Source organism: Moschus berezovskii, chromosome 6 (genome assembly GCF_049115385.1).
Source record: "Moschus berezovskii isolate FMDL1 chromosome 6, NW_MosBer_1.0, whole genome shotgun sequence".
Lineage (NCBI taxonomy): Eukaryota > Metazoa > Chordata > Mammalia > Artiodactyla > Moschidae > Moschus > Moschus berezovskii.
Window position 1 is genome coordinate 34731456 of NC_142465.1, and position 9896 is coordinate 34741351.

Sequence of the window (9896 nt, forward strand, 5' to 3'; positions counted from 1 at the left end):
ATAGCATTCACAATACCCTAAAGTTTTCTATTCTCTTTATTAAAATGTTTGACTTGACCCAAAAATATTTATTATAATATTTCATGACCTGCAGTTTGAGAATTATTGGTGTAGTTTCTCCTTTCTTCAAAATTTCACTTCTCAAACACAGATCTTCCTTGGCTCCAGCTCTTTCTTGTCTTTTAACTGTCAAATATCTCTGGAGAGAGTGGTCTGCTCTTCACTTCCTCAGCTCTCACTCACTCTTCAGTTGACAATGTTTTGTCTCTGACAGTACCCAGGCCTGAAGCTGCCCTCAGGAGGTCTAACATCTTCCCGAATTTCCCAGCTATTAGCTAACCTGTGTCCCCAGCATCCTCCCATGTGCCTAGCCATTCCCTCCTGAAAGTTCTCTCTTGCTGTGGCTTCCTAAGGCCTTCTACCATTTCTGCCAGTGAGTACTTAGGAGTCACTTCCTCTGCTCCTCTCTGCATCTCCCCAAGGCCCTTCTCTTTTCTCACTGAATACACCATTCTTTTCTTTAAGATTTTATTTTTAGCTGTGCTGGGTCTTTGTTGCTTCGCACAGGCTTTCTCTAATTGTGGCAAGTGGGTGCTACTCTTCCTTGCAGTGCACGGGTTTCTCACTGCGGTGGCTGCTCTTATTGCTGAGCACAGGTTCTAGGGCACGTTGCCCCACAGCACGTGGGATTTTCCCGGATCAGGGATCGAACCCAGGTCCCCTGCATAGGCAGGAGGATTCTTAACCACTGGACCACCAAGGAAGTCCCAATACACTGTTCTTGAGTGGTTTCAGTTTTCTCTCATATGGAACAGCTGAGAGGCCCTTCTCCTCAGCACAAACCCTTCCTTCTATCCAGTACAAACCCAGGCCACAGACTTGGATGTGAAAGTTTCCAAACTGGAATTCTTGCTCACTTGAAAATCTAAACATTTGAAACTCCAAAGTTTTTGTCTGCTTTTCTGCAGTGATATTTCTCCTCTGATGTTATAAGTACCACTGAATGGAAAGGAGAGAAGGCAAGGGGTATAAGGAATGTGTGTGAAGGGCGACAGTGGTGGGAACCTTGCAATATCTGCAGTAGATATTGTGGTGAATCCCCAGCATCCATTCCATTTTAGACGATTAGCCTCCATTCCATATTAGACGTAAGTGGCTTTCCCCGCTGAATGTTACTGCTCTAGGAACAGACATACCAATGATTCTTGCCAGACAGCCTGAAGGAAAGGACTTAAATCTGGTACCTGGGAGGAAGGTTTTCTTTTTCCTTCACTGGATGTGAAAACAGACGCATCACCCAGTAGCTGCTGGCACCCTGCTTTGGACCATGAAGAGAACCACCCCAAGGATGAAAGCTTCCAAGGAGGAAGGCTGAGCAGAACCATGGACAGAGCCTGGGTCCTTGACTATAGAAAGTCCCCTACATACATACCAAGGAGTCCCATTCAGAGAGTGCATTCCTAAGTCTGATTTGTTCCTAAGTCCACCAAAGTTAGCCTAGGCACCCAACTAAAACAATCGGCTGTATTATACTGTAGTATAACAGGCTTCTAATATTTTTCACACAAATAGCACATGAAAAACACAAAAAATAAAGAAAACATTAAAACTTACAGTACAGTACCTTGAAAAGTACAGAGTACAGTACAACAGCTGGCCCGTTCACATCTTTGAAAGCTCATGACTTGAAAGTTCATATGCAGGGGACTTAGCTGTAGACAGCTACTGAACCGACCTCAGAGCCCACCTGCCTCTGGCTTCTGGTTACATGAGACACATGTTTACTTTCTTTTTCTTAAAAAATGAGGTTATCGTCACTTGCAGCCGAGAGCATCCTGATAGATTCAGTATCTCAAAATATTCCATCACACTTGAACTCCAAACCTGTGGACTCAGCTGCCTGTCAGCCCTTCCCCTTGGCTGTTTCATAGCATCTCACCCTCAGTGAATCAAAACTAATTTTGCTGTCTAGGGCCCCCTCATTCCCTTATACCTATCTTCCCTGTTTCTGTGAAAGGTCCCACCATCTGTCTGGTTGTTCCCTTTAAAGCCTTGGGTCACCTTTGCTATTTCCCTTTCTCTCATACTGAAAATCACCCCTTAGGGTGACAGTTCTCAGATCTATCCACCTCTTTGCCCACAGTCATCTCTTGCATGTTTCACTGCAACAGCTTCTGAGCTGGTCTTCCATCTCCTTCTAACTCTTTCTGCACCCCACAGCCAGAGTGATCTTTCTAAAATACAGGTCTAAGTACTTCACCCATTAAATCCTTTTATTTCCTTTTTCCTTAAAATAAATTCTGAGTGCCTTAATATGTCATATAAGGCCCTCAGTGACTTGGCCCTCATAGTATTTCCAACCCCAACCCCATTCCTTCCTTTCTAGCCTTCATTTAAGCAACATAGAACTTTTACTTTCCAAACTCCCTCTCTCTCATCTTCTGGCTGACGTATCTACCTAGAAAGTCCCCCTCCTCTTCCTGATTCACCTGAATAACTCCTGCTTGTTCTCCTGTGTTCATTGTGACGGCACCTCCTTTGGGAAGCCATCCCTACCCCAAGACTGGATTATGTGCTCTTCTTCATGTTCCCCCAACACTGTCTCCTTATCCCAGTGACATCACTCATCACAGGGTTGAACTGTATGCTTATCTGTCTATGTTCCCCACCCAGACTGTGAGCTCCTTGCAAGTAAGGACTCTGGCTTACTCTCTGCACCTCGCACTGTAACTGAGGAAAATCATTCTAAACTCAGAAGTGGGTTTTGACCTCAAGATAAGGGTAGGATGGAATGGAGTGGAGGATAGCATGGAAACAGATACTTCCAAGCATGGGGAGGAGTGATGGCAGCAGAATCTAAGTGCGTTGAACAGGTTCATGTCGGTGGCAGGGCCACACCAGGGGAAAGGACTAGAGGCAGAAAATGTCACCCAGGCAAGAGATGAGAGTGGCCTGGACCAGCGGGGTGGCAGTGAGGACAGGGAGAACCAGACAAACTTGAAACAGCTATGCAGTAGAATGAACAGCTATGCAGTAGTATGTGAAGAAAAGGAAGGGTTTAAGATGAGGTGAGCTGTAACTGGGGCAATGGAGGTCCTAGTGGTGTCTGCATCCATGATGGAGAATCCATAAGGAAGAACACGACTGCAGGCAGTGGAGAGCAAGATGAGCGGCTCTGTTTTGGTCGTTCAGGGTTGCAGAAGGGGACTGGAAGTTGAGAAGGAATGGACAGAGAGGTAGGAGGAAAATCAGGAGGGTGGACAGGAGTCACAGATGCGAGACAGTGAGAGTCAGAGAAGAAATAACTTGAGGCAAGGGGAAGACAGTGCTGAGCCTCCTTTGCATGGATGCTCCCACAACACAAACACAGGTGCACTGGGGAGTTTTCTCTCTCTCTTTACGATTCCATGATGTTTTTTAAAAAACAAAATATAATGAACTTACAGTATTATATTACATTCAGGTATATAATATAGTGACTCCATATATTTATACATTACAAAATAATCACCACTGAAGAGGGTTCCCTTGATAACAGTTTTATTTAAAAGTGAAACTCAGACCCTGACCCACCCACTAACCTTGGGGTTGCAGCAGGAATAGACTCGTCCTGGGGTTGGTCAGCTTCTTACCAGAACGAGAAATGGGGGAACATACAGACTTTTACCAGCACAAGAAATGGGGACCATAGAGACTTTCAGCAGGACTAGAAGTGGGGAACATATGGATCATGCCTATGTAGGCATGGAGGGGCAGGGAGAGGCCCAGCTACAGTGCTGGGTAGGGCTTGGCCACTGGCCAGGTAAGGGGTGACTGGCGCTGTCTCCTGGACACATGCAGAGGGGAGGAGACTAATTCTGGACTGGTGTTAGGATTTGGCCTTAGAGGCCTGGGGCAGGGCAGGGAGCTCTGATCAGTTCAGTAGCTCTGAGGGGAAGACTTGTCCAGCTCACTGTGCTGCTCCTTCTGAGACTCTGTCACCACCTGCTGGGGGGTGAGGCATGTGAGGGGCACAACCCACGCAGCACCACCCTCCCTCCAGCTCCTTTGTGGCAAGGTGTACCCCCTCCCTCTCAACCAGTTGAGGCTCCCACCTGAACATCCACCTCCATCTCCCTACCTCACTCTCACCCCAAGAATCACTCACCCACAAACACCCGAAGATTACTTACACCAGGCTGGGGCTCAGAAATACTATGGGAAATGATGGGGTTCTGGGCTCAAGTGGCCCATCTCACCTCCCCATCCCGGGTCTCAATGGTCCTGATCAGAACCATCTTCCGGCTGTGGGTTTCCTGGGGAGGCTCCACCTCAGGTACTGGAAAAGGCAGGATGAGAGGTTGAGGGGAGGAGTCTTGGGATATCCAAGCCCCTATATCTCTGTGGGGTCGCAGAGTCGGACATGACTGAGCGGCTGAACTGAACTGCGTATCTCTTTGGGAGGAGAGGGGTGGGGAGGGGCAGCAGCCGAGGATCAGGGGCGAGGACAGACTAGGACTCGGGCAAGAATCAATCCCTGAGCAGAGCCATAGCAAGAGTCCAGTCAGGGTAGAAATGGACAAGGGGACAGACAGGTTGGAAGTCAGACGCAGAAGACTCACCAGTCGTCTTTATACTCAAGGATGCAAAGGAATGGACTGGCACGGAAATCCTGGGGACGAAACCTGTAGTCAGCTACTCGGCGTGGGGTTGGGGGGGACCCCTGGCCTTCCACCCGCCTCTCCACCCCCACCCATCGCGACCACGCCCCACCCGCCCCTCACCGGCTCTCCTCGCCCTCCAGCAGCTTCCGGTAGGTGGCGATCTCGATGTCCAGGGCCATCTTGACGTTGAGAAGCTCCTGGTACTCTCGCAGGTGTCGTGCCATCTCCTCCTTGAGCTGCCGCAGCTCTTCCTCAAGCCGCGCGGCGCCCGCCTGGTACCCGCCGGCCTCCAGGGCAAACTGCTCCTCCAGCTCCCGCAGCTGTCTGAGCAGCGCCTCGTTCTGGGGAGGTGAGTGAAGAGCGGGGTCAGTAGAGGGAGCACCGCCTTCGTCCTCCACCCTCGGGGCCGGGGCGCGCAGCCTGGTCCTCACCGTGCCGCGAAGCCCGTCCACCTCGCACGTCAGGCTCTGGATCTGGCGTCGGGACTCATTCATCTCCTGCTTGGCCTGGCGCAGGGCCTCGTGGTTCCGGTTGGCGGCGTCCGACAGGTCCGCGTACTAAGCAAGGGTGGCAACTCGGGGGTGAGCGGGCCAGATGGGCCCTTCCCCCCAGCGCCCCACCCTTCCAGGCCCTCCCAAAGCCCCTCGTGCCCCTGCACCTTAGACTTGTACCACTCTTCTGCCTCCTGCAGGTTCTTCGCCGCGATGCTCTCGTACTGCGCTCGGATGTCCCTCAGCGCCGCTGTCAGCTCGGGCTTCACGGTCGCCTCCACCTCGACGTGCTGCACTTGCTGGCTCTCCACGCTCAGCTGCAGGTCTCTCAGCTCCTGTCGCCCAGGGCAAGATGCCGAGTTCACCGCGCAGAAAAGAGAAGAAACACTTGAATGAACAGAAGGGGGCGCCAGGGAGCGCAGGCGCTTAGGCCTGCACAGCCCGCGCCCCGCGGGTACTGTCATCGGCCAGGTTACAGGGGTGCATCTCCGCTGCTCGCCACCAGGTGGCGCAGGGGTGTGAGTCTAACCACCTGTAGAGGGGGTGGAGGGAGGGCCCGCGTCTACTCAGTGAATCTCATTTCTCTTCCAACGCTCCACCCGCCATTCTCTTCGTGGGCTTGTCCCCCAGCTCCAAAGAGACCACCCTCAACCTCTGAAGTCGCACCTAACACCTGGGTCCACCCACCTCCTCGTGCAGCTTCTTGAGGAACTCAATCTCATCCATCAGAGATTCAATCTTGCGCTCTAGCTCCAGGCGGGACAGGGTGGCGTCGTCCACGTCCTACAGGGGGTGGCAGTGAGGGTGCGAGAGCAGGGAGGGGTTGCTTAGGTCGAGGAAGAGCCTGGCCCTCCCTGTCTGCCTCTGGGGGCTTCTGGGTCGCCTCCCTTTGCCCACAGATGCCACCCTGGATATGCAGGCGATGGGTAGGGGTGGGGATGGGGAGAACGAGCTCACCTTACGGAAAAGCACGAGGTTGTGCTCCGCATCCTCCCTCTTGCGAGTCTCTTCCTCCAACCTGGTGGGAAGAGTGTGCAGAAACTGAGCTCCGGGGTCACCGCCCAGCCTGCAGACCGCGACCCAAAGGATCTGGGTCAGAGCTGCTACTGCAGTCTCTAGGGAGGGGTCTTCGGGCTGCCTGATGGACTTGCCCCATTTTCTCTGTAAACAGCTGGAAGCTGGGGTGGGGCTCCTTTGTACACAGGGGAGACTGTGTAACTCCCCATCCCTCACCTCCCCTGAGACTCAGCAAAGTGGTGGTGTTGGGGGGGAGTGCCCGCCGGCGAGGGTGCTGCCTGCACAGGCCCTGGTGGACAAGGCGAGGGGCGGCTCCTCCCTCCCGGCGGCAGCCTCGACGGTCGGCGCCCCGCCCTGGCCCTGCCCTCTGACCTTTGCTTGAGCGCTGCCAGGTCCTCCGCCAGCCCGTCGCGCTCCACCTGCACCCGGTCGCGCTCCCGGCCCAGCAGCTCCAGCTCCCTCCGCAGCTCACGCAGCTCCTGCTGGCACAGATGGTCGGCGCGCGCCGGCTCCTGGCCCCGGGCCTGGTTCAGCTCCCCGCGCAGGGCCGCGTTCTGCTGCTCCAGGAAGCGCACCTTCTCGATGAAGTTGGCGAAGCGGTCGTTGAGCTCCTGCAGCTCCTGCTTCTCGTTGCTGCGCGTGGCCAGGAACTCCTGGTTGAGCGCCTCGGCCATGGAGAAGTCGAGGCGCTCCGAGGGCAGGCGCAGGAGGGCGCCGGTGCCCGCCCGGGGACCGCGGAAGCTGCCCAGGCGCACGGAGGAGCCGGGGGACGCCGAGCCCAGCAGGCGGCTGCTCGAGAAGCGGGAGCTGGACGAATAGGAGAAGGCCCCCGGGGACAGTGAGGGCGGTGGCCCGAAGGTGCGGCGGTAGGAGGTGGAACTGACGCTGGACCGGAGGCCCGACGGGTGGCTCATGGCGGCCGAGGATGGGCAGTCACCGCCGGCAGAGCTGGTCAGGGCGCGGGGAAGGAGCCGCAGACCGCTGCGAGGCGGATTTATAGGCCTGTGGGTTCAGAGGGGGGGCCTGGGCTGCTCCTCCCACTGGCCTGACGGTGGGGCTATGTGGGGAGGGGGACGCCCCACCCCTGCGGAGCAGCGGGAGTGCCGCACCCTCCCTCCCTGGTGCTGGCGCCTGGCCCACTTGATTCCCCCTGGTGCTGGCGGGGAAGGAAGCAGGGATGGCGACCACAGGCCACAGACAGGCAGGGGGTTGAGGGCCAGTGACTTCTAGCAAGCATCCAGACCTGGAGCCTAGGATGGGAGGGCCTGACTTGAATTGGGGGTCCCTGGCTGAAAGAGCTGGTCACAGTAGGGGGATAGGAGGACTGGAGGTTAAAGGGCAGGCTTCGCATGAGTAGGGAGGAGATGGCCCAGGTGATGGAGAATCGGCCTGGCTTTAGGCCCCAAAGTCTGTGACTCCACATGTTCCCTGAAGGCTAGGCTTCACTTTCAACTGCTGTCAGCTCACCCCTCTGTCACCACACCCAGGGAGATCTGGGGGACAGGAGCGCAGAGGCAGCCGAGGTGGGTGAGGGAGGGCTGGTCTCTCCGTATTCCCCAGGGCTCTGGGCAGGGTTGCTGCCTGGCGCCAGCTCTGCTGCTAATGCACTGGCTTCTTCCCCTCCCCCTCCCCTGGACACTTGGCCAGGGGGTTGCCTGCTGATGTCTCACCCTTAAAGACACAGATCCCAAATCCACCCCAGGCCCCAACAAGGTGGGCACATCAAGGGGGGTGGAGGGTCCCAGCTCTGGGTCCCACTCTAGACATCTGTGCCCTGCCGGAGGCCGAGCTCAGTGAGCCAGTGTGTGCTGTCTGTCTTTACTGGTTTCTCCCTCCCCCCAACCAACCGCTGCTCACTCACGGCCTTACGGGAACCCGGGCCATTCCTGAGGTAGGAAGGGGAGGGGGCTGAGGGGCGGCAGTTGCTGCCAAGCCTGAGAGATGGGCCATTTCCCGTATTGAGGAGCCGCAGGTACCCAGCAATGGCGGGGCTGGATGGGGAGAGAAGAGGAAAGAGAAGGTGCCCATCCCCACCGGTTCAGGGATGAGGGGAAAAGGCCCAGAACGGAGCTGCACGCCTGTGCCCACAAACAGATGCAGAAGCATACTAGCGCTGTAAACTGATGTGCACACGTTAGACACACACAGCCACGCATCCCTTCATACCCTTCCCCACTGCACAGTTAGTGGGGAGGCTGATGTCTGGCCCTTCCATGTCAAATGGCTTCCAGAACGCAGGCACAGGCTGCTCAGGAGTGGGCAGAGGCAGCGTGGGTGGTCTGCAGGAGCCGGGTGCTGAGGCCTGTTGGGCTTGCCAGGAGCTATGGGACTGCTGCCGCCGGGGACTCCAGGGCTCTCCAGTAAGGACAGGTCTGCGTAAGACTGGCCCGGAGGACAAGAGCTGGCCGTCTGGGGAATCAGGTCTGGGACTCCCGGCTGGATCTCTGGACAAGGAGGGCGGCTGCCTGGCTGGCCATCTCCTCTGCACTGCAGGGCAGAGGAGCCTCCCCGCTTTGTATGGCCTCTGAGATGGGCCAACGCCCTCCCGCTCACATCCCTGCCGCCTCCGGCTCCTCTCCAGGCCCCTCCTTCCTTCCGGGCTATTAGTCTCTCCCTGCACAGCTGCCAGGTCCTTCTCCTTGATGAGTCTGGTTTGGTTGCCAGGGAAATGGGAAGAGGGAGGATGGGAGAGAGGGGATGGGATGGATGAACCAGGGCTGGTCTTAAAAGTGGGGAGGGGGAGGGTCCTGCTTGGGCTAGGGCTGGGGGGCCTGATAAGAATGAGGAGGGTACGAGGGAAGCCGTGTGCTTTCTGCTGCAGCCCTGAGCTCTGACCCCCAGCTGCCATTGGAGCCCCACCCACTCCGTCCTAGGCCCCGCCCCACCCCTGTCTGCTGTCCTCCGAGCGGACTGGGAGTCTGAGCTGGTGCTTCTTGAAGAGGGGTAGGTCCTGGGGAGGACCACCTCAGGCTTTACCTCTGTAGGGAACTGCTGGCAGACTTGGGGGCTGGCCTGAGGAGTTACCGGTGGGGTTCCTACCCCCTCCCCTGCTTCAGCTTCCAGCTCACCACCCAGAAGCCTCAGAGTAGAGGGAAGCAGAGCCACCTCGGTAGGACCTGGGAGCTGTTAGGCCAGGGTCTGACCTGGGTTTGGGAACCAGGCCTGCTGGCAACTCGGAGAAGACTAGTCGTCCACACTCAGAAAGAGTGGGGCCTGGGAGGTCTGGGGGCAGAAGAAAGGAAAGTGTCAGGGCTAAGAACCAGGGCCCTAGTCCAGCCACCACGCTTCCCGTCTGATTCCAACACTCTGCTGTACAAATACAGGCCCGTTATTGTAACATGTCCCCTCATGAGCTCCAGCCAAAGGGGGATAACTGTGGCTTCCACCTCAGTGTTGTCGGGAGGGTTACATAAATACATGTAAAATACTTAGGATGCATATAATAAAGGCTGAAATTTTAAGCTAATTCTACTACTACCAGTATTACTATTACAAATCTCTGAGGGATATTCTCAGCCCCCAAATACAGTGAGGAAGGATCTGGACTTCCTTTGGATTGTCCACACTAAGAGCAGTGGGGTGGGGACAAGGGTGGCAGGAGCCCAATACTTCCTGGCTGATGGAAGGACGAAAGGGTAACCTCAGTGCCCTGGGCAAATACGCACTGATTAAGACACGGACACTGGACAGACTGGCTGCATAGATTTGATCGTGGCTCCTCAACCTAATTAGCTGTATGCTTTGA

The 9896-nt window shown here is 55.8% G+C and overlaps 1 protein-coding gene across 1 annotated transcript; it reads right to left on the minus strand.

Moving 5' to 3' along the window:
- Positions 1-3543: 3543 nt before the first annotated feature.
- PRPH (peripherin) lies at positions 3544-7207 on the minus strand. The gene is made up of 9 exons (XM_055395369.2): positions 6524-7207; positions 6092-6152; positions 5822-5917; positions 5302-5469; positions 5075-5200; positions 4764-4984; positions 4602-4651; positions 4239-4318; positions 3544-3987 (listed from the first exon to the last, which is right to left on the minus strand). Exons 1-9 carry the CDS (start codon positions 7063-7065, stop codon positions 3919-3921), a joined length of 1413 nt encoding a protein of 470 aa, XP_055251344.1. The 5' UTR covers positions 7066-7207; the 3' UTR covers positions 3544-3918.
- Positions 7208-9896: the final 2689 nt, after the last annotated feature.